Source organism: Nothobranchius furzeri, chromosome 6, assembly GCF_043380555.1.
Source record: "Nothobranchius furzeri strain GRZ-AD chromosome 6, NfurGRZ-RIMD1, whole genome shotgun sequence".
NCBI lineage: Eukaryota > Metazoa > Chordata > Actinopteri > Cyprinodontiformes > Nothobranchiidae > Nothobranchius > Nothobranchius furzeri.
In genome coordinates this window covers 82,363,162-82,387,312 of record NC_091746.1, presented here as the reverse complement: position 1 = coordinate 82,387,312, position 24,151 = coordinate 82,363,162, and the positions used below count along the sequence as shown (strand labels likewise).

Below are 24,151 nucleotides of genomic sequence, written 5' to 3'. Positions count from 1 at the left end.
CACCTGAACAATGATTGAGCCATGAGCGGGATCGTGGACTTCCTGATGTAGTCCCAGGCTGATGACTTGGGCAGGAAGTCAGGTGTAGAGCATGCTGGGAAGTGGAGTACTGAAACTGGTATGGTGTGAGGGAAGTGCTGAGTGTAGTGAAGGGTGGTTAATGGAGTTCTGGTGCAGGTTTGGGTCTGAGGTGGAGGAGTTCTGGAGTGATTAGGCATGAAGTGGAGGTCAGGGAGTCTGAACTGTGACAGACTGGGCCCAGCCGTATCAATGAAATGAAAAGCTTCGACTTTAGCAGTAGAGTTCCTGCTCATCTATATCCAAGGCATTTGTTTGGGGTGCCACATGGCTGCTTATCAGGTGAGAGGTTATCCGAGTTGTGTCCATCACTAGGGAGCAGCCTAGGATAGGAAGTAAGTAAGTGAACGAGGAGAAGGGTTAGGGTTAAGATGGATGCCTAAGATTGCTACATGTGACTCGGGTTGAATAAAGCTTTGAAAATGAATTCATACCTGCCCGTGCTACTTTCTGATACAACGGCCGACCTTAACACCCTCCATTTTCCAACAGTTATCCCAGAAAGGAAGCCCAGACATGTGACACTCTCAGCTCGTCCAGGGGGATTGACGTGTGCTCATACCAGAGAAGATATCGTCCACATTGTTGTGGGTCTGCCCCAACTTCTAAAGAGAAGCAACTGAGAGGCATCCTGATCAGATACCACCACAGTTTCCTCTTTTCAGTGAGGAGGCGCAGCAGTTTCACTCTGAGCTTCCAGATGACCAAATAAATTACATTAATGCCAAGTCTGGCCACCCTAAGGGGGAAGCTCACTGACCATGGAAGAGAGTTGGAACATAAATGACCAGTAGATCAGAAGCTTTGCTAGCAGACCACAACAGCACCCTTCTTACTGCAGAAAGAGCCCTGATTCCCCTTTCACCCTATCTTAACCGACATTTACAAAGAATCGCCCCCAACCTGCAGAGAGTATCCCACCTTTTTGCCATTTCCTCAAAAAGAACTCAAGGAGGTAGATGAAAAGAAAATGGTCCATTTACATTCATCCAACTTCAACAATGGACGGCCATCCATTTATTTACATTCTTGGTTTACATGAACTCATATGCTCTTGTTACTGACCAGTTCACTAAACACTCTCTGTTCTCCTGATCAGGTGGAGGTCAACCCTTCCTTAGACATGGCAGAATCTGATTTCCAGAACAATGTGATGCGTTGTCGGTGCAAATACGACGGTGCGCGAGTTTACCTCTTCAGCTGCCACGCAGGTAGGGAAACACCTAGCAACAAATTCTAGCAATTTAGTGTGAACTCGTGATTTTCATCGCTTTTTTGTGTTTATTTTGCTTTCTTTCATCTATGCTCTCAGGTGATGGTTACAGCGCCGAAGTCGAGGACGTGTTTGACCACCAGCGTCAGATTTCTAACAACTTCCTGTGAATCGGTAAACATCCAGATTTAGGAACTGTACAAGTCTTCGCCCCACCTCAGACGCCAGGGGAAGGAGGGTGAATGATAAAGGAAAGCAAATAGAGAGACGGGGTGAGAGGGAGGTGGTAGCGGGGAAAGCTAGAGAGGACGGTAGGACTTTAGGACTTAAGCAGTAATGGCTCGTTTGGATTTGTGACTGATTGTCTTCAGTAGTTTTTTTTGTTGTTGTTGTTTGAAAATCAAAGAGGAAAAAAGGTGTGAATAAGACCAAAAAGCAGACCAAAGTGAGAAGCATCCTGTCACCATGATTTGTGATAAAGCAGTTTACAGCTTGGAAATCAAACCTTGATGTTATTAATGCTGATTTTGTTTATTGTGTTTTAAGTCATAACCACAATTACAGTGCAGACATGAAGACATATGAGAAGAACTGATAAGGTGCTTCATCTGATGGTCCAACAAATTATGTCTCAAACTCGGTCTTCTTTTTATTTTATTGTCACATTACAAAATGCAGTATTCACTGTCAACTATTTTGTTTTTTTTTTACTATTTTATTTCATCTCATGGTGCTATTTTGCTTTATTTTTTAAATAAATATTGTAATGTATTGCAAATGTATTGTCATGTACAGTCTTATGTTACCTCTCTCAAATAATGTTCTTCAGGTCTCTAATTTATGCAGAATTTTAATGTACTTTTAACTTGTTTGTATTGTTTTTCTTTTTCAATTATGATCGCTTTTTGTCCATTTTGTTTGTTCTGTACCTGGTAAACATGGTACCAACGCTTGAGATCTGGTTGTACCATGGCGATGCGGTTAACAGTACTTGATAACAGTAGTGAAAGAAGAATAAAGATCAGATTTACAAACTGATCATTTCAGGACTCCTCATTTAAGTGCTGGATTTTCTATTTCAAACAAAAAAAAAAGAGAGGAAAAAATGCAAACCAAGATTGAAGTTGTAGTTTTGGGGTTTTTAAAACTCTAAAACATGTTTGAAGAAAGACCAGTCACATGAAAACTGCTTCAAAAAGACTAAAGGAAAAGAGTGAATTACCATATTTACCCCAGAAACACAAGCACTTTCACATAAATGTGACTAAAGTTTGCAAAAATATATTTCTATATCGCTTTGCATCTGAAGACTGGCCATTTTTTTTGCATTTTATAGTCATGGATTAGGAACTAGGAATATATATTTTTTTTATAAATCATTCACAACAATTGAATTCCTGAGTATTTTATCATGGTCATGTGCCACTTTGTGTTTTAGAATAAATAAGAAATAAAGTTGACTAAGTTATTAATACGCTTACTCTACTTTGTTAAATTGGGATTTTGTTTTCCTTTTGCTGTATCTACTCTAAATCCAGTTGATTGAATTCTCTAAGCTAAATATTACATGTTCATATAGAAGTGACTCACCTTTGGAGTCCAATCAAGATGTCTGCAACAGCCAGCTGACGTAAGAAAGCACAAAAATGTCTAACTCAGCTAATCTGAGATAACATTTGGTAAATTCGTAACTAATAATCATTCACAACACAAACTCCAAGTAGTTATAAGAGATATTTGTCACTTTTAAAGGTGAATTTCACTGAGAAATGTTTAATACTTGTTCTTTTTAAAATACCATCAGTCACTCTGCATGCATGTGAACATAGTCTTTAACCCCCATTTCCTGCATTAGCTGCAGAGAGAACATAGATGGGAAAACTCTTGGGTCAGGAAAAGCCACACAGATCTATATCACACTGTTTGCATTCATGGACTTGTCTTGGTGCGTGACCATGTAAGGTTTAATTTATTTAGCATCCAGGAGAGAGTAGAGCGAAGAAGCTAACCGTTAGCATCAGCAACTCCACAACATGATGCAACTCTTTCATGACTGTTAATTGTGGAGATAAAACTTCAGCGATGCTGTTAGTCAATCAGAGGTGAATGTCCACATATCATGTATATTAATGAGTAAGACTCAAAATCCTTCCGTTTTCTGACCCCCACTCCTTCTGCTAACTGCTACTTTCTGAAACATGAGTGCCAGATCTTTTTCTTCCAGAGAATGACTCATAAGAGATTTATTTATATAGATACAGCAGATTTATGGAAATGTTGACTGTAGGCTGACTTTGAGTCAACCCTGCATTTTGTTAGCAAAATATTACATGAACTGGATGGATTTCAATAAAACTCTAGGAATGGCCTATATTATTTGGTCTACCATTAAAATTGGCCGCTATTAGCATTAAAATGTAATATCGGAAAACATCAAAGTATCAGTTTTCAGTCTTTTAATGACACAACCTCTGCATAACATGCACATATTATACATCCAACTCTTCAGCATCTCCTTTCTCTTAAAATGTTAAAATATAACAGAGGGCGTAGCACTTTTCTGGGGATTCCTGCCATCAGTGCAGTCATGTCTAGTGTGTTTATGTATTTCAGAGAGTTTTTAACATGGACAAATTTGTCTTCCACCTCTTCATGCAGTCACCACCTCTAAACTCACATTTCCCTTAATTTCCTGGAATGAATAAAAAGTTTGCTGCATACCGTTGTACTCCTTCAGTCAAGGGTGTATTAACATTTATATTGTCAGACTTTTTTGTGAAACATTCATCAATCTGCTCCGTGTCTGCAGATATGTTGTTTGATTCTTGTTTTTTTTTTAGGCGGAATGGCGGTGCTGTTGATGAAGTTAAAGTTAATGTTTATTTATGTTTATTTATTTGGCAGATGCTTCCAAAGCAACTTACAATTTATAGCCTACAGGGCATGTTGTGATCTGTGGGGGAAATCGGAGTACCCGGAGGAAACCCACGAACGTAACTCCACGCAGAAAGGCTACAGCCGAGTTTCGAACCTGCAACCTTTGTGCTGTGAGGCAACAGTGCTAACAACTGCGCCACCATGCAGTTAATGACGTCCTGACCAGTAACAGGCTTGAAGTCTCCAATGCTTTTGATGGATGTTTAGAAAAGTGGGTTCCATCTGTCATTGCGAGTCTGCTGAAGAGCCCCTTGCAATGACAGATAATGGCGCTGCGTATCTCTGCACCAATGTAGACGGAGAAGTACAAACTAGCCTTCAGAGTAAGATCTTGCTAAATCACAGGGTGTTCAAATACTCGTTCCTCACTGTAAATGTGAAAATAGTCTGGTCACAACCCATAGGGAGAGCTCAGTCATGGCAATCTACGGTTGCCTTTCAAACTGTCCCCAAATGCTATTGGACAATGAACAACATGACGTACTCGCCGCTACAGATGTCAGTCAACGGAGCAGTCCGCCATACACCCTGGAAGAAGATGCAAATACATGTTTTTTTCAAAAGAAAGGACTTAAGTACCTCCATCTGCTCTTGATTCTGACTACGAAAGTCTAAATAGTCTAAAGTTGATGCCAAAGCGGTTTAAAACGAGCCACTGTCATCTTAGTTGTTCCACTCTGCTGCATCATCCCGCCCACCAAAACCGATAGAGTGCTATGATTGGCCCACCAAAACCGAAAGAGCACTGTGACTGGCAAGACATTATACTGCTCAGGCCAATGAAAGACTTGCTGAGGCTGCTGTGGAGCATAGCTAAACCGTTTCGTAGTTGCTACTGCCTGTCTACATTTCTAGGCAAACAAGGTTGCAGATTTCAGACGAGCTTGTACTGCTGAGAAAGTTCTTATATAAATAAGAAAAATTGCAGAGTGACACAAGGTAGCCTTTCTGCTGCTGGGTATCACATCTGTCACCACTGAGGGTCATTAACTGTGAGACATCAGTCCTTCATTTGCACCAAGCTCCATGCTTCATTTGCTCCATGATGAAACATCCAGTGATGCTGAGCAGCTCGTCTATGAGGACTCAGAACGTTGAACTGCGACTTGCTCAGTTGTGGTTTGTGTTTGTGTTGTTAATCTAATGATTGTGTATGAGTCTCCCAACAGGCTGCTCTGTGGTACATCACCTCCTCGAGAAGCCACAGTAAAGCACGAGATTATGGGCAGGGCTTGGATCGCACACGACGATGGTAAAAACGCAGCTACAGGCTCTGAACATTGCCCCGCCGCACAGGGACAACAATCAGAGAGGCCGGCTGAAAAGTTGTCAACAGATTCTGCTGTTTCACACTTTTGTTTGCGAGCTGATTGTAAAACAGATGGCCACATATGCACCGAGACTGAGGAAGGCCCAGAACATCATCTTTTTGTTGCAGTCACACCAAACGACATGATGGGGTTTTTCTTGCCTTGCAATCACCACAAACCGTCTTTTAAGGAATAAAACTACTTTAAAAAGATGAAATCTACATTTTCATCTCACTGCAGCAATTTTCAGAAGGCCCAAACAAATCTTCAATAAAGAGAATAGAACAAATCATAAAACTATGTGGATCATTTACTAAATTATTATTTTTTGTTTGTGTTTGCGCTCCTGTGAATCAGTCAGAATGCTGAATCCTCTAAATGAGTCCTCCGAGTTCATTTAAAACCAGATTGTTAAAGAACGTGTGATGATGCATCTTCAGAAGCTGCAGGAGTTAAATTAACCCACAAAGAGCAACGTGGCACCGTCACCCTTCAACTTTTACTAAAATAACGTTCCCACATCCGCTACAAACAGAGATAATATGTTTATTAAGAGAAAATATAAGCTCAACAAACTAATTCTGATTAAACCCTTCATTTAAAGTATTGTAATCAACTTTTTTAAGTTTTTATGGTCAGAAGAATCTGTGGTGTCCCTTCATTAAGATCTTCTCTGACAGCAAATATAAAACAGAAAATAATTTAACATCAAAGTTTATTTTTTACACAAAGAACTAAAAGCTAATTATATTTTTGTAGCTTGGTGTATTCTTGCCAGTCTAATGTGGCGTGATTTTTGGCTGAGGAGGTGAGTTAACCGCAGTGCCACGTGGTCTGTGGTTCACTGGGGAAGCCGCGGATAAGGCGGCTGCTAGAAGAGTCTTGAGGTTGTGTGTCTTAGGGACTCAGCTAGGAGAGAGTAGCCTTGTTTGGAATAATCTATTAAAAAATACTTAAATTAAGCTCCTTTGTAGCAAAGACCAGTTTAAAATGTTCCAGAAATAAAAGTCATTTTCCACCTCATGGTAATGGTGTGTGTGAGAGGAGTTTTTCTTGTCCCACTTTGGATCCCTCAGTACCACCTGAGCCTGGTTTAACCACCACATGTCAAGCTGAGTATTGTTGCTGACCACGATGACCACATGGACCCATATTCTGAAGTCTACTTCCAGCAGGAAAATGCATCACATCACAAAGCTCAGATCATCTCTAACTGGTTCCTAAAAAAAAAAAAGGTGAGTTCACAGAACTCGACTGACCCCCACAGTAACCAGGTCTGTCCAGAACCTTTAAGATGTGGTGGAACGAGAGGTTCCCATCAAGGATGGAGCTGATGCCATCATGTCAGGATGGACCAGAACCGGAGGAATGTTTACAACAGCTTTATTGAATCTATATGAAGAACTGACAGTTCTGAAGGGAAAAGGAGGTCCGGCTCGATGCTATGGCTGAGCGTGTGCTGGGGAACTACAGTTTTGGCTTGCTTTTAGCACCCCTAGTGTTCATTTGTAGAACCGTCTCGTCACTGTGCATTCCTCTTTTTAACACCTTAATCTAACAGCTGAAGTGTCTCCTTAGCCTTCCTTAGTGTCTACAGGAGTGGTTCATCACTAAATTATACAAATCAGCTGTGTTCATGATCTAAAACATGCAGGAAATGAAAGAAAGAAAGAAAGAAAGAAAGAAAGAAAGAAAGAAAGAAAGAGAGAAAAAGAAAGAAAGAAAGAAAGAAGGAAAGAAAGAAAGAAAGAACCTCTCAAGATAAAACCAAGATAAAAATCTCGAGGACACTGAATCAGCATTATGTTTATTTAATAACAATAAAATAAAAGCATATTAAGCTAAACACGACACTTTGGATCAGTACAGAAAACACTAATTTCATAAATACAATTGAAAAATCTCAGTGCTTCAACAGAGACCATGCTTGGACAGTTTCTGCTCCAGTAAATAGACGGCTCCCGCTTGGACTGAATACAGATGATGGACGAGTGACGGGACGCTTTAACAGGATGTCAGATTACAGCTACTGGCTACTGAGTAAGGAGACCATGAATAAAAGAAAAAGAGTTATATTTGTTTGAGAAAATTTGCTGAGGGAATGAGTGACAACGGGAAATGAAAGAAAAGTTTTGAGCTTCCGCTGCATCTAGTAGTTAAATGAGAAAAGACAAATGTTGATTCACTTTCCCTCCCAGGCATCTTCCCTTTGCTTGGCAGCCAGACGCTTTTGTTCTGAAAGATAAATCACACACATGAATGAGGAAAAGCATCTATAGAAGAAGCTTACTGAAGGTGACTCATCGATCTAAATTTAAATCAGTCTTCACCACAATAAGGGAGGGTGTCGAGCCGCGAGGAGCCCGCTGAAAACTTTTTTTTATCTGTGTGGCATCTCTTCCCAGAACACAGTTTAAAGCATGATGCAGATCTGCACATTTACTGTGCACGCAGGGATCTTCAGCAAAAAGAAGTGGCAGTGCGCCAATGCTTGGGAACAAAGGAGCTTTTTTTAGTTTGCATCCATCAAGGCTCCTTCTTCCTGGACTGACTGTGACTAAGAGCAGCAGTTGTGGTTTTTTTTTTTGTGCCTATATACTTATGTTGCCTCCATGAAGGGGAAATGTGCTGGGCTGATTATAGACCTGCCATGATGTCCACAGCAATGAATGGGCTTCTCTTGGCTTCAGTTTGACACTTTCCACCCACTCTTGTAAAAAAAATATGCAAACAGCTCCCACTTGTGATGGAAACCTGTAGATGCAAACACTGAGACTTGTCAATAAATGATCAGTTTAAAGGCACACTAGGCAACTTTTTCCGCTTAATCCATGTTAACACCTCGGAACAGACGAGTTATACCTGATTGGGATTTATTGTAACGTGTTTATTCAGAAGAAACAAAGGAAACACTTATCTAAAATAAATAAATAAATCAAAAGTCGGACCACTATTGGAGTCAAAAGTAGAGTAATGAGTTTTCTGAGTCGTGAGAGCTCAAAGACATCATCCCTGCACGTTTTTAGATCATGAACATGGCTGATTTGTTTGATGTAGTGATAAATAACTCCTGTAGACACTAAGGAAGGCTGAGGAGACATTTCAGCAGTTAGATTAAGGCGTTAAAAAGAGGAACGCGCAGCGAGGAGGAGTTTCGGTTTCAATTTTTCCGACAGTGAATAAAAACGGACACTAGGGGGTGCTAAAAGCAAGTCAAAACTGCATAGTTGCAGCGGTCACCAGCTCCAGTCCTCCAGGGCTACTCTCCTGCTCAGCTGTTTCTTTTCTCCTACATACCAGATTGAAATGAATGAGTAATTAACAGGCCTGTTCAGAGATAAACATTGTAAGGAGAGGATTAAATTATTCAGGTGTGGTGGAGCAGGAAACACGGAAAACTAGCAAGATGGTTGCCCTCAAGGACTGCAGTTGGTGACGCCTGCTTTAAAGGAACACTCGGCATTTTGGCCTAGAGGCTGTTTTAATTTCCATTTTTAAAAGCGTGACTTTGTGAGACTTCATGGGAGTCGTCCAGTAGTTTCAAGTGTGGTATTCTGGCCACAGGGGGCGGAGGGGGCTGAGTGACTTTTCGTTCACCCTGTAAAGGGTCGTTTTAGCACATGATGGCTCAAGAAAATGATTTAAAAATATGAAAAATGTACATAGTTTCCCTTTAAGCTTAATTCCAAAGGATTCTGGCATCGAGTGTAATCCTGCAGGGAAAAAGAGAGGACCACAAGGAAGAAGTACCTCTCGCTTCCTGGAGCTTTTTCCTCTCTGCTTCTCGTTGCTCCTTTGTTATGTTGCTCTTTACGCCCAGAGCGCCGATCACAAGCTTCCGAGCCAGTGCTGCACTCGTCTGAGGTCTCTCTTTAGCAGGTAGGAGGTAGTCTGGCAGGAAAAAGCAGGGAGAAGTTAAAAAGAGAAAAACATAGTGGTGTATTTCATCTTTAAGGATTTAAGACAGTAAAGTTTTAGTTGCTGTCAGACAGACTGTAAAAATAAAAAGTTAAGGTGGAGGGAGTATTTTAGCTTATTAGGATTCAAATGATCCAAGGAGCAATTATGGTTAAAGCCACAGAAAAATTATTTTTCTTCATGGTTTTAAGAGACTTTCCAGGAAGATAACTTGCAAATTTTGTTGCGCACCCTCTTATATGTTTTTATTCTGTACAAAAAATGTGGATACAAAACAATAAAGGAGCACACAGGACCAATGTTACCTGAGCAGCTACGAGCTTTGGCCTTTGTAGCAGAAGATGATTTGGAGAGAGGTCTTAACTTCATGAGTGGATTTTTGGATCTTAGAGCTTCACGAGCTGAAAATAAAAACACAACAATTAGAAACATATTCAGATTTGTTTACTCAGACGGAAGAGAGAGAGAGAGAGAGAGAGAGAGAGAGAGAGAGAGAGAGAGAGAGAGAGAGAGAGAGAGAGAGAGAGAGAGAGAGAGAGAGAGAGGGGGAGAGAGAGAGAGGGAGAGAGAGAGAGAGAGAGAGAGAGAGAGAGAGAGAGAGAGAGAGAGAGAGAGAGAGAGAGAGAGAGAGAGATGGTAAATGGCCGGTGTCGGTACAGGATCTGCTCGGGTGCAAAATCGGCTCGGGGTCCTTTGACTGCCGATGACGTCAAAGTACGGCAAACCCACTCGGACAAAATACACTACACATCTGTACTGTTGGAAAGAATTTAGCAGTTTCGTTATTAAAATAATGTTTCTTAAGACGTAGGTTTGTGTTTATAATGGTATTTGTAAAATAAAACACTATTTTATTCATAATGTTGAACTCCTCTTTGAGCACATCCCTTGAAGGATCATAGGTATTAGCAACACCTGTGAAATTGTATTTGCAGGAAAGAAGTGTGTCCCGTTTATTGAAGTATTTTGTGTTTAGAGTTTTTGACGTCTTGTCCATGCGTAGTTCAGTTACGCTCATAGCTGCTAGCCAAAACTCCGGAGTTAAAAGTTTTCTGGCTTTACTAAAATACCTGTCTGTACTTATTTGATTGATGGTAGTTTTACTTTCTATTAGACTCCAAATGTAATCATTTGGCACGTTTCTATTTCATAATTTGTAAGAATGTAATCGGTGATATTAGCATTAGCATTCCTATGGGTTTCCCCACGTATATTAGCATTGCGCTAACCACTCGCTGCCAAATTGCAGCCTTTGCAATTGCAAAATCTCCTTTTGTCACATCGCAATTTAATTGCACACGCAGTAATCATTCAGCACTAATATACATGCAGCTCTATGCTACAAGTGTATTTTCAAAGAGGTAATGATGGATTTCTTTGTAAAAGTTGTCCATCCTTCCAACACAAAGATTTGCCTGGACCAACGTAACGTGATAACAACGTAACGTGATTACGTAATTCCGTAAGGTTCATGTTCAGCCAATCAACTACTTAGACGTCATCGGTATTCGACGGACCCCGAGTCGATTTTGCACCCGAGCAGATCTTGTACCGACACCGGTATTAGATATAGCGCCTTATAGAGTCATGGAACCCCCCAAGGCGCTTTACAACACAATCAGTCATTCATCCATTCACACACACATTCACACACTGGTGGGGATGAGCTACGATGTAGCCACAGCTGCTCTGGGGCGCACTGACAGAGGCGAGGCTGCCGAGCACTGGCGCCACCGGTCCCTCCGACCACCAACAGCAGGCAACGTGAGTTAAGTGTCTTGCCCAAGGACACAACGACAGCGACAGACTGAGCGGGATTCGAACCTGCAACCTTCCGATTACGGGGCGAGCACTTAACTCCTGTGTCGCCCCAGAGAGAGAGAGAGAGAGAGAGAGAGAGAGAGAGAGAGAGAGAGAGAGAGAGAGAGACAGAGACAGAGAGAGAGAGAGAGAGACAGAGAGAGAGAGAGAGAGAGAGAGAGAGAGAGAGAGAGAGAGAGAGAGACAGAGACAGACAGAGAGAGAGAGAGACAGAGAGAGAGAGAGAGAGAGAGAGAGAGATTGAGAAACAATAGAAAATTGTTCTGATTCATGTTTTACTGAGAATTTGTTATTAAAACAACCAGCTCAGTGACCTAGTGGTATGAGGTCCGCCCTTGGAGGTAATGGGTTAAAATCCACGGTTGGGTTATATCAAAGACTTTTAAAAATGGGACCCAATTCCTCCCCGCTTGACACTCAGCATTAAAGGGTTTCGATTGGGGGATAAATTTGCCAAATAGTTCTGGAACGCGGCCGTATCTGCTGCTCACTGCTCCCACAGGGGATGGGTCATATTTCACCAGTGTGTGATAACTAACGGAACTTTCATTTTATTTCCTAGCCTAGAAATATAGACAAAACATAGCAGTAGCAAAAGATTTTGCACTGCAGGTCAGTCTACCATTGGCTCGAACAATTTTAGGTCGGGCCAATCACAGCGGTCTGTTTTCTGGGCAGACTAAATGCTTCAGCTGCAATGGAGAAAAACCAGAAAGGTGTTTGAAACGGCTTTGACATCATCTTTGGAACATTTTAGACTTGCACTTTTCTTTGAGACACGAGCAAATAAACTTCCTTAATTCATTTATTCTAAAATAGGAAGTATTTACTTCTTCTTCTTCAACGGTGTATGGCAGACAGCCCTCTTGACTAACATCTGTAGCAGTGAATTTGTCAAATTGTTCGTTGCTCTGACTGGTCCTAGCGCTGTCCATGTGCATGCAGACACTTTGAAAGACAACCATAGATTCCGCCCCACGAACGGGTGGATTCAATGGTTTGTGTCCAAACTATATATTAACTAAACAGAATAGCCTTCCAGAATACTTATTTGCAGCATTTGAGGAAAAAGAAATCTTTTGAAACCATTTATATTCCTGCATATTTAATGATGTATCCAGTTATTGTTTAGAAAAATAAATAAATAAAATAAACGTACTGACCTGCTATGGGGCTTGAGAAGAGGCCAAGTGCATGAGTGTCATCAATCCACTTAATATCAAAACCTCGCTGTCTGAAAGCATGAAGCAAGTACAGATTATTAATATTTTTCTTTTAAACGGACACCTGATGCTCGGCAGGGGAGTTGAACTTCAGGTCAATGATGCATGACAACTTTAAGAAAATGAGAAGACTACTGAAGATCAACTTTGACAGTCGGTTCCCATCTTAGACTGGAAGCATGAACACAAATAAAAATGTAACTTTTTACAAAAGATCAGATCGATGTCAGGTAAGACGTGTACATACTGGTAGCACTGAAATAACTTAAGAAGATCCTCTGTCTTGAAGTCTGTAGGGAAGTCATAGATCTCTACAATATGAGAAAGTTCCTCCTCAGTGAGATCCATCTCCTCCTCATCATCATCGTCGTTGCCGCTCCTGTCCATGTTGTAGTAACCAAACCTAGAATCCTGTACAGACTTCTTTATTCTTCCCTCCTTCAGAGCCAGCTGGAAAGGCAGAGCAGAATGGGACGAAACACAAGAGAAGAAAGTTAATAATTCATTTATTAGCTTTGCATTAAGGCAGTGGTGGCTTATGGGTCTCCATCCAGCATGTTTTAGTTGTTTCTCTGCTCCAAACACCCGACTCACTGGTTGAATCTCAAATTCTGCAGAAGCATGTTACCCACGTATTCAATATAGGTGTGTTGAAGCACAAAAAACATCTAAAACACATAGGATGGTGGCCCTTGAGAACCAAAACTGGACATCTCTATATTAGTGACCAACCAAACTTTAAGTGTCACCAAAACACATAATTCTCACCTCTTCCAGCAGATGAGGATCCAAACAGTCTCCATCATCATTAAACAAGGTGTCCCAGCTCTCCTCCTCCTCCTTGGGAAATGCTGCTTCCAACTGTGATGAAGTTTCTGCTTCATCTTTGTTTGAGTCAGACTGCCCATTTACCATCCTCTCTGCTTCCTGTAATCTCTCCTCTTTCTCATCCGACTGAACAGCATCACTCTGTGAAGATCCTTCCGCCTTATCCGTTTTGTTTTTAGCATTTTTTCTAGCTTTATCTGTATAACGAGGTTTGGTTCTTGGTTTAGCTTCTCCTTGAGTTTGAGTTTTGTCTTTAGTGGCGTGGACTCGATGTTTAGGGACGTACAGAGCCTGATTTGGCCTCTTTGACTCAGAGGAAGGTGTAGTTGATGGCTGGCTTGAAGCAAAATCTTCTTTCGGCTTTTCCATCTCCATGATGGTGGTTAAATTATTAAAACATCTAAACTGCAATGAGAAGACGTTCACATCAGCTATTTAAACAGGTAAAAGGTTCATAAACGAGACTCAAAAGTGATCAGCAACGCTAAATCTGTATTATTAATAATATAAACCGGAAAAATCCATAAAATCAGAAGATACTAGCTACAACATTAGCTAGTTTTGCTAGCTTAAATTAACCTCACGTAGCCTAAAGATAGCATTCATTTAGACACAAATGTAACATTGGAAATACACGAATAAAGGTATAGTAACACTAGTTTCATTGTAAGATTAATTCAAGCTTTCGGTTTACCTGTATTTGTTTTATCGCAACAGATTTTTGTCGCGTTTGTGACGTAGAACATCCTGGCGCTAAGCATTGTGGGAGATGATGTTCTTACGTTTCATTGCAGTCAAGTCGTCTTTAACAAAGAATAATTTTATTTTTTAAATTACACAGTATTTATTTTAATTATAAGTATATATTTCAAACAACATTATATGATAACATAATTCTGTTGTGTACATGTTATTTTGTTTTTGTGTTCCGACAAACAAAACTACAATCAAGAACAAACTCCGGGGTCTCTCACAGAAATCCAGGTCACTCATTGGCCAGTGTCTTGCTCGTCCAAAAACCTGCTCGCTGATTGGCCAGTATTCTCCACATTACACAAGCTGTTTCATAAAGATGTACGGGTTGTGTAAGGTGGCGGGACGATTCTAGCAGATTATATGAAATTGACTTTGTTGCAGGAAAATTAGAGCAGCTGCTTCTCTTCTCACTGACACGGTAAGAGAGGATTTAAACGCTGAAGGAGTTCTTGCTGACGGCGTTGATCAGTTAATATTTTTTATTGAATAAACGTCCTGCTAAAGTTAAAATATTTTATATTACACGCTTTACATATTTTAAAGATGCATACAATTAGATTTATTATAGAGCCTTAATTAATATTCTGTGACAATTATGTTTTAGAATAGAATAGAATATTCTTAATTGATCCCACAGTGGGGAAATTCACTTGTTACAGCAGTTTTGTTTGTTTAATTAATTAATTTTTTTATTTGATTTTTTTTTGGTGTGTGTGTGTATGTGTGTGTGTTTGGGGAGGGGGGGGGGCTTATTTATTTATTTTATAAAATTTTAATATTTGTTGATTTATCCTTATAGATTAGACCTTCCAAGTTCTAACCTTTGCGATTTATTAATAATGAATGCAAATTAGGAAAGGATCAATTAAGATGACAAATGATCAGCCTTGTGTGTTTTTTTCCAGCAGGTTGCAGTCATGTGGATTGCAGGTGTGCTGCTCCTCCTTGTGACTCACTGGCATGCATCTGAGTCCCAGGACTCTCAGCCAATGTTCCAGGTCATAACACAGACGATGCTCCCACCTGACAGCATGCACAACCCCACACAACTCAATTATGGCATGGCTGTGACAGACGTGGATGGGGACGGAGACTTGGAGGTGGTGGTGGCTGGGTGAGGGTTAAAGTCTTTAAAGGTTGATGGCATACAGGAGGGAGTGTGGGAAAGACAAACACGTTCTCTTCCAGGTACAACGGGCCAAACCTGGTGCTGAAGTATGACCACGCCCAAAGCAAGCTGGTAAATATCGCTATTGATGATGTTAACTCTCCGTACTACGCACTGAGGGACCGACAGGGAAGTGCTATTGGAGTAACAGCTTGTGATGTGGATGGCGATGGGCGCGAGGAGATCTACTTCCTCAATACCAACAATGCCTACTCTGGTAAATTTTATATTCCCTATACCAAACCAAATAAATGCAAGTTTACTGCAGAAAATTTTAGTTATCTGATGCATCTCGTGTAGGACGGGCAACATATTCAGACAAGCTCTTCAAGTTTCGAAACGGGCGATATGAGGATCTGCTCAGTGATGACCTCAACATTGGTCGTGGTGTTGCTAATCAGATGGCTGGACGTTCAGTTGCATGTGTTGACAGAAAGGTTTTTGTCTGAGCACATTTCATCTTCTGTTGCCTTCATTAGTTGTTGTCTTTGTGCATCATGATCCCTAAATGTTCTGCAGGGAACGGGTCGTTACGCCGTCTACGTGGCTAACTACGCCCAGGGCAGAGTTGGCCCCCACGCTCTTTTAGAGATGGATGAGGCTGCCAGTGACGTTTCCAGAGGAGTCATTGCTCTGTCTGACGTTGCTGCTGCAGCTGGAGTCAACAAGCTCACAGGTCAGAGGTCAAGCTACAGAACAGTAGCTTTCTGGTATAAATTGGAAGCTTTTAAGGTCTGCGTCCTGTTCAGGTGGTCGTGGTGTGGTGGTTGGGCCAATCTTGAACCAGGCGAGGTCTGACGTGTTCTGCGACAATGAGAATGGACCCAACTTCCTTTTTAAGAACAACGGAGATGGCACCTTTGTGGACATGGCCGGACAGGCTGGTGAGAAGTAAATGGCAAAAGGAGACTTAGTATGTAATAAAATTGATTACTACTTTTGACATTTTGCAGATTTGACCTTTTTGCCAAAAGTATAGATTATGCAGGGGTGTTCATCCCTTGTTCTTAAGGGCCTCTTTCCAGCATGCTTTATAGGTTTCTCAATCAATCAATCAATCAATCAAAGCTTTATTTATAAAGCGCCTTCCGCGCCCTGTCGGGAAGCCCAAGGCGCTGAACATGGTACATGGGAAATGTGAAACATGATGAATAAATCCAAAATAAAAGCAATTCAAATAGTGCAAAAAAGATAAAACTTTAAAGTAGAAGACAAATGGGTAAAACAAGGGATAAAGAGACCAATGAAAACAAGGAAATAAAATCAACATAAAAGAGGGCCAAATTCAAACACGTTCAGGGAACGCCAAGCGGAGGAGGTGGGCTTTTAGGCGACTCATGAGCCCCCTTCAGACAGGCCTGTCCGTAAGACCTTTGTGTCTGAATACAAACACCCGGATAACCTTTTCCGTAATTAAACCGAACGAAGCCCCTAGTAACAGGACCGGACTTGTCACGGACAGGGTGGCTGCTTCAGACTGGTGAGGTCGAGTTCCGGACAGGGAGGAGGGGGCCGGGGGACGCTGTGCGCGCCTACAGCTCGCTCCTGCAGCATGCGGCAAACCATGGCAGCTCGCCTCCTACGGTACCGTCTCCTAGATGTGCGACGGAGCACTTCACACCGCTTCCGTGATTTCTTTATTAACCATTGAGCTTCATCATCCAGGTCTCTTATGCGTCTTCGTGTGCGCAGAATTATGCTTAACATAAGTCCGATCAGTGAGAGGAATTCTGTCTCCGTCGGCCACGTTTGACTGAATAGCTTTGTTTGGGTAAATGACGCATGTACACCCGCTGCACTATGTTTACGCAATATCTGGGTGCAGCCTTCCTACCCCCTCCCCCTCAGACATCTGGAACTTTTCCCTGCTGTGTGAAGGCAGCCGAAAGGACAAGTTCAGGTACGAAAGTGGTGTGTCTGAAAACACAGTTCTGGTTAAAAACCGGACTGAATTGTCCACACATATTCCAGAATGTCAATCTGAAAAGGGCTTTAAAGACTGGCAGAGATGGGGACAGCCTGAGGGTGGCAACTGGTTCCAGAGTGACGGTGCTAGGACTGAGAAAGCCTGGTCCCCGCGAGTACGACACCTAGAACGAGTGACAGCGAGCAGGCCTTGGTCAGAGGAGCGCAGAGCGCATGATGGGGAATGTCTGTTCAGGAGCATGGCCAGATAGGGGGGAGCACCACCCTGGAAGAAATTGTAAACAAAGACGAGGAGTTTAAAGTGTGAACGATAACAGACCAGTGCAGGGAGGCCAGAACCGGACTGATGTGGTCCCGTTTCCTGGTCCCAGTCAGAAACCTGGCTGCACTGTTCTGCACAACCTGTAGGCGACGCAGTGATGACTGACACAGCCCTGCATATAGAGAGTTGCAGTGATCAAGCCTAGAAATTAAAAAAGCATGGAGTACCCACTCCAGGTGGGCTCTCGACAGCATAGGCTTGATTTTTGAAAGGCGTCTCAGATGAAAGAAACTGGACCGGATCGCAGAGTTGATGTGAGCATCAAATTTAAGTCCAGCATCAATTTTCACCCCCAGACTGGCGACAACTGGTTTTGAGTATGGAGAAGGAGGGCCAAGATCAACATAACGACCCACAGCCCTGCTGTTGGGGTGAAAAACAATGAGTTCTGTCTTTCCCTCATTCAGATGCAGATAGTTGGCCATTAGCCAACACTTTACCTCGTTAAGACAGGACACAGAGGACTGGATAGAGAGACCTTTCTGCTGACACAATGGAGAGTAAATCTGGCAATCGTCAGCATAGAGATGAAACGCTAGGCCATGTTTACGAAAGACTGACCCCAGAGGAAGCAGATAAATTGCAAACAAAAGAGGACCAAGGATCGATCCCTGCGGGACCCCCCAGCGGAGCCCCTCCCAAGAAGAAAAAACATCACCCAGTTTAACACAGAATGTCCTGTTGTGGAGATACGATCTAAACCAATCCAGAGCAGACCCTTTGATTAAGTAGAATCGCGTGGTCAACCGTGTCAAAAGCTGCCGTCAGACCTAACAGCAGAAGCACCACAGATGTACCCTGATCTAGTGATAGACAGATATCATTTAAGACCTCAGTGGAGCCGACTCTGTACAATGGCCAGACTTGAACCTTGATTGGAAAACCTCAAACAGATCAGAGTCAGCTAAATGTGAGACCAGCTGCTGATAAACGACTTTCTCAAGCAGTTTTGATGTAAAAGGCAGGGTAGAGATAGGCCTGTAATTTTTGAGACATCAGCACCAGGTTTCTTCAGGGTCGGCCGAACAACTGCTGCTTTCAACAGCTTCAACACGTCTGATTTTTTTCAATGGACGATTAATAGGTTTCTGCAGTGCATGATGGCATACAGAGCAGGCAATTCAACCATTAAGTGGGGGGTGTTAGAGCAGGGAAATAACTAAAACATGCTGGATGGTGGCCCTCAAGGATTAGAGTTGGACACCACTGTTGTGTGAGAATTAAACATGGGTTTGTTGTATTTAAAAGGTGTGCAGGACCAGTTCCAGCACGGCAGAGGAGTAGCACTCGCTGATTTTAATGGTGATGGAAAGACAGACATTGTCTACGGCAACTGGAATGGCCCACACAGACTTTTCTTACAGACCAGTGACTCCAAATTTCACGTAAGGAAAAAAAATGAGGCAGAGAAACAGGAAGCCGTTGATACAAATGGGTATAAATGTGTATATTTTTTTCTTTTGTGTGTGCAGAATATAGCTGACAGCCAATTTGCTGCCCCCTCACCGATTCGTACCGTCATCGCTGCTGACCTTGATAATGACAAAGAGTTGGAGGTGTTCTTTAATAATATTGCCTACAGAGGAAATGCCCCCAACAGACTTTTTAGGTTTCATTTTAATTAATATTCAAGTCCAAATAAGCATTTTTAAAATATAAAGTGCTAGTTTTAACAATAGAAGAATGTGTTTCTTTTCAGGGTGTCAAGAAAAAGTAATGCGGACCCATCTATCCAGGAGCTCAATGTAGGAGATGCTGCAGAGCCACAAGGGAGAGGAACAGGTCAGCGATGCGTCCATGAGTTAAATGCTACAGTTGTTTTGTCATTTTTCTGAGACGTAACAGCATTCTGTGTATTTTGACAGGAGGAACTGTGACAGATTTGGATGGAGATGGACAACTGGACCTCCTTCTGGCACACGGAGAGAGCGCCCAGCAGCCGATCTCAGTCTTCAAGGTTACACAGGTGTGTGTTTGCGTGTGTTAGCTGGCAATAACTCGACTCTGATTACTTTAAAGCTAATTCGTATATGGTGTTATCAGGGCTCATCCAACAACTGGCTGCGTGTGGTTCCTCGTACCCAGTTTGGAGCATTTGCTCGAGGTGCTAAAGTAACAGCCTTCACCAACCAGAGTGGAGCTCTCACGCGCATCATTGATGGAGGTTCTGGGTATCTGTGTGAGATGGAGCCAGTTGCACACTTTGGTTTAGGTAAAGATTTGTCTCAAACAGTTTGTTGTGCAATGTGTTAACTAGAATTCTCATTGAGCTCTAAAACAAATGGCATGACCAGAACTACAGAGTACTACCAGAGCTACAGTGCCAAGTCTGCAACACAAGCTAGCTTAAATTAAATGTCTTTCATGCCTCTTACAATGTTTTAACACAGAATAGGAATCATTTTTTAACCCCGTCCTGTCTGGCTGTGAAGCAAACAGAATTGATGTCTGAATGCTGGTAACAAGCCTTACAGATTTACTCTCAGGTGGAGCATCAAAGCGTCTGCTTTACTGTCACGCCTGATACTTAAAACTTTATTGTTATTGTTTTTGAATGCTTTGTAATTCCGACCAGACACGGAGACAGAGGTGAAAGAGAAAGGAAGAGACAAAAGGTGGGAAGGGGGGGGGGGGGGGGGGGGGGTTGCACAAAAATAAACAATAATGAACAAGAGTCTGCTTCTAGACCTGCAGAAAGAGAAAGAGCAGAAAAAAATGGGACACACAACAATACATCAGGAGCAAGCTATCACTACGTCAACCTGATGATGAAACATAAAATCAACATTGTTAAACTGAACAATCACACGATGATAAATCATAGTGCATTTAGTGGCAACGACAGCCTTAAGACAAGTGTTGAACGTGCCCAAGCCCATACTTTTGAGAGCACCACGTGAGCACCTGTGTGTGTACACGCGCTTGTTTCTGTAAGGTTTCTCTATAGGAGCGTCCAATAGAGAGTGTGAGGGACCACAGATCTGCCCCTCAAAGATGTGTAGGAGACGGGGGGAGCTCCAAGTCCCAGAGATCCAGGCGCTGCCCCAGAACACAGGAACCCAAAGGAGACAGCAACCAGAAAGGCCCCCGCCCCCCTCGAGAGGCACAGAGGATCGCCCCGGGGGACCACAACCAGCAGCCGGCAGAGTCCGGGGAGACATCAGCGGCAAGCCCACAGGCCCGCCCGCAGCCTCCCACCCCCTAGCCGGCCGAGCCCGGGACCCAGGGGCGACCACCCCCGCTGGGTTTGGCAGCCTCGCCTCTGTCAGTGTTCTCCAGGGCAGCTGTAGCTACAATGTATCTCATCACCACACCAGCATGTGAATGAGTGTGTGGGTGAATGGCTTGTTGTGTTGTACAGCGCCTTGGGGGGTTGTAGAACCCTGGAAAGCACTTCATCAAATACAAGCCATTTGTTCACTACCAAACTGTTCTTTGATGATTGTCAGGAGGTCCTCCTGGAAGACGTTTTGATTCCATTCTCTGTTCATCATGGCTGTTATGAGGCTAAACTGTGAGTGAACACCCCCTCTTGGTTAAGAATCATGGTCTCAGGATGCTTTATTGTTGGCATGAAAAAGGACTGATGGTAGAGTTTACCTCTTCAATCTTTTCTGGACAGCCCAAAATAATCAGAACGGAGGGTTTCTGTGGTGCAAATGGCTTTATTTTTGTGGCAAGGAAAGACTTTGCCATTAGGTTTAACTCTTGGACAAATGCATAATGTCATCATGAAAACTGGGGCAGCAAACTTAGTGTGAAGCTTTTGGCCAAAATTAAAGTAAAACTAATAAAAACTGACCCTGTTTTCTAAAAGTGGAACAGATAGTAATGGGTCATTATTGAACATTTTTGGTATGGATACTTTCTGCACAAGAACTGGATTGATGCTGTGACCTCATTAAAGGTCCTGTTTTAATATATGGGGACATCTAATGGCTGAAAATAGAATTGCACTAAAATGAACAAAAGCTGTTGTGATTAAAAAGATGAAAAGCTGCCTTGAGTCAGTTTTTGTCCTAATGAGGCTACTTTATGTTCCAGTTTTATTCACGTATTACCGTAAAGACAGAAATTAGTGGAACATTTGTATTTTTAAATTAAAATTGAGTATAAAAATTCTCCAAAGACATAAAAAATACAGACAGAATAAAACAAAGGAAACAGACGTCATTGATAAAACTTTTTTACATCTTTGGTTTGCAGGAACAGATGTGGTGAAAGTTCTGGAGGTCTCATGGCCAGACGGCACCACCATGAGTCGGGCTCTTGAATCCGGTAAAATGAACTCGGTGGTGGAAATAACTTACCCTAAAGAAGGGGAAGCAGCTGTGCTTGCTGGTGACACGCAGGTACACAACACGGACTCGCGTCATGAATTATGAGTCACAACTCAACACTTTCAATGCTTCGTCATTCTTTTTCTTTTAAAGTGTAAAGAAAATTTATTGTAAGAACAGAAAAATAAATTATATTAATTCATTTGACTTCCTTTCTAACGTTTTGCAATTTTTTCAGTGTGGTGATGGGTTTACTGTCAGGAATGGCCATTGTGAAGGTAGGGGAAATAAAAGGAATTAACCAATATATATATATATATATATATATATATATATATATATATATATATTTTAATTGTGTTTATGTTTCAACAGGTATTTGAGGAAAATCACACAAAGCTTCATAAAGAACCACAAAGTTTAAATCCGTTTTTAAAAGATGACCCTTTTGCTTTCTTAATTCTGGTTTTATTGCTTTTTAAATTCCCAATTCTTAATTTTTCTGCCTTAAATAACCTTGTTTAATAAAGTGCTGAAAGTCACTTTTCTGAGTGATTCTGATTATTATTTCATAGATGTATGAATAAGTGTGTTTGTCTCGTTTGCTTTTGGTTTTTCCTCTTCGTTTTCATGCACCTTACCTGAGCAGACACATCCTACACGTTCAGAAGATTTAGCAGTAAAAGCTGCTGAAACTGAACTTGTCAGTAAAGAACATTATTCAATTATTGTATTGCCATCTGTGCCCATCTCTTCGTGTCATGTTTGTGGACGTTTCATCCTGTTGATGTTGGTGTCACCATTACTGTTTGTTGTTTTCCCTCCTTCCTGCAGCCGTGTCACCGTTTCTCTATGGCCTTCCTTCTTCTGTCTCCACATCTGAAGCCTCCTGTTTTGTCACGTTTTCACTACAGTGTGTCGTGATGCATTTACCACTGGTGGATCTGAGGTGATAACTGTCTAAAGAAAACCGATGACCCTGATTTTATCCAGGGTGACGCACCTGGCCTAAACAACAGCTGGAAGGACTTACTAAGGTCTGGACATGTTGAAAGTTTCCTTATTTGGATGAACTGGCTGCATGCAGGAACTGACCGGTATTGTGAGATGTACCAAAGATTTAATGGTCTTACGTGTAAAATATTATTTTTCAATCACCAACTTCTCCATCAGATGACCCAGAAGGAGACAGGGGAAATAAGTGTTTATTTCTGGTGTGTAAACAAGGTGATGTACTTTTAATAATTAATATGTCAATAATGTATATTACATACATTAAAGAGCAAGTCACCCCCTACCAGAGTCTTACTATACTCACACTTCCTGTTTGAAAAATGCAACAAATGCTCTTGCCTAGCAAACCGAGGGCGGAACAGCTAACAAATACACACACCATCGACAAATATATATATAGACACACACACAGGCTCACAACGACATTGTGACATCATAATGCACCAGCTAACGTCATAGTGTACCTCTTGGCCAATAGCGATGGCAGATTTAAATTCAAATGCAGTGAGTTTTTACCTGACAACGGCACAACACTGACAGCTTTAGGCAGAAAATTACAATTTTAACTAAGATGCACTAAAGTGCAAAATTATTGTCTACATGTTTACAGCACGATTAGACATTAGTGATGGGAATTCCGGCTCTTTTTAGAGAGCCGGTTCTTTTGGCTCAGCTCACCAAAAAGAGCCGGCTCTTTTGGCTCCCAAGTGTCTCCTCAGATTTTCTGTTGCGTAAAGTATATTTATCACCAAAATAATGCTAAACTATATGTAAAATAATTTACTAATGTAAAAAAAAAGCAATATATCAAATATTTATCATTTCTATGGATTTAATATCTGAACACTTTAAGAAATCTCCACTTCCCGACTGCTGGCGCTCATTTTCTCACCGTCTTCGTTGCACTCTCCTCTCTCTCGCCTTTTTCCTCCTCCTCATTCCCTTTCGTCTCCCTCCACCTACATGAGCTCTGCTGTGTGTCTGTCTGAGTCTGATCCTCCCTCTTCCCCGCTCCTACTGCTCTGTGTGTGGACAGTCTGGACACACAGTTACACATGTTGACGTCTGTTGGCCTGTAGCTTTCACCAAGGCAGGGGGGGAGGGGGGAGGGGACGGCTCCCAATGACGAGCCAGCTCCCGTTGTTCACTTCAAGGAGCCGGCTCTTAGAGCTGGTTCGTTCGCGACCGACACATCACTAATGCATTTAAATAGTTTATCAGCAAAAAAAGTTGATTTGGTGTTGACTTGCTCTTTAAAAACTTTAGCAGATACTAATAAATCTCATGAGCTAATCATGGTCATTTACTCTAAATAAAACATGTTATGTAGACATATCTGTACTTATGTAACTAAATT

General features: G+C 41.9%; 3 protein-coding genes across 9 annotated transcripts in view; 2 read left to right on the top strand and 1 right to left on the bottom strand.

Moving 5' to 3' along the window:
* LOC107373893 (lysyl oxidase homolog 4) overlaps positions 1–2,329 on the top strand; it is a 42,173-nt gene extending 39,844 nt beyond the window's left edge. For both annotated transcript variants that reach the window (XM_070552611.1, XM_070552610.1), the window contains 2 exons: positions 1,178–1,289; positions 1,391–2,329. In XM_070552611.1, coding sequence (XP_070408712.1) covers positions 1,178–1,289; positions 1,391–1,461 — 183 coding nt within the window. In that variant the 3' untranslated portion in view covers positions 1,462–2,329. The remainder of the gene's footprint in view (positions 1–1,177; positions 1,290–1,390) is intronic.
* Positions 2,330–7,328: 4,999 nt separating this feature from the next.
* r3hcc1l (R3H domain and coiled-coil containing 1-like) lies at positions 7,329–14,102 on the bottom strand. The gene is made up of 7 exons (XM_015943826.3): positions 14,023–14,102; positions 13,269–13,733; positions 12,748–12,950; positions 12,441–12,511; positions 9,762–9,857; positions 9,289–9,429; positions 7,329–7,773 (listed from the first exon to the last, which is right to left on the bottom strand). The coding sequence occupies exons 2-7, from the start codon at positions 13,701–13,703 to the stop codon at positions 7,721–7,723; spliced, it is 999 nt and encodes a 332-aa protein (XP_015799312.1). The 5' UTR covers positions 13,704–13,733; positions 14,023–14,102; the 3' UTR covers positions 7,329–7,720.
* On the top strand, positions 13,632–22,879 carry crtac1a (cartilage acidic protein 1a). Of its 6 annotated transcripts, none has more exons than XM_054744854.2 (14): positions 13,632–13,771; positions 14,990–15,198; positions 15,273–15,469; positions 15,553–15,689; positions 15,772–15,928; positions 16,002–16,136; positions 18,749–18,885; positions 18,973–19,109; positions 19,200–19,282; positions 19,366–19,466; positions 19,544–19,712; positions 21,707–21,852; positions 22,019–22,058; positions 22,695–22,879. In XM_054744854.2, the coding sequence occupies exons 1-14, from the start codon at positions 13,739–13,741 to the stop codon at positions 22,742–22,744; spliced, it is 1,731 nt and encodes a 576-aa protein (XP_054600829.1). In that variant the 5' UTR covers positions 13,632–13,738; the 3' UTR covers positions 22,745–22,879. The 6 variants fall into 6 exon arrangements, with proteins under 6 accessions (XP_054600829.1, XP_070408717.1, XP_015799311.2 ...); XM_070552616.1 differs by having other exon boundaries at positions 22,615–22,861; XM_015943825.2 differs by lacking the exon at positions 22,695–22,879 and adding an exon at positions 22,156–22,322.
* The last annotated feature ends 1,272 nt before the right edge of the window (positions 22,880–24,151 follow it).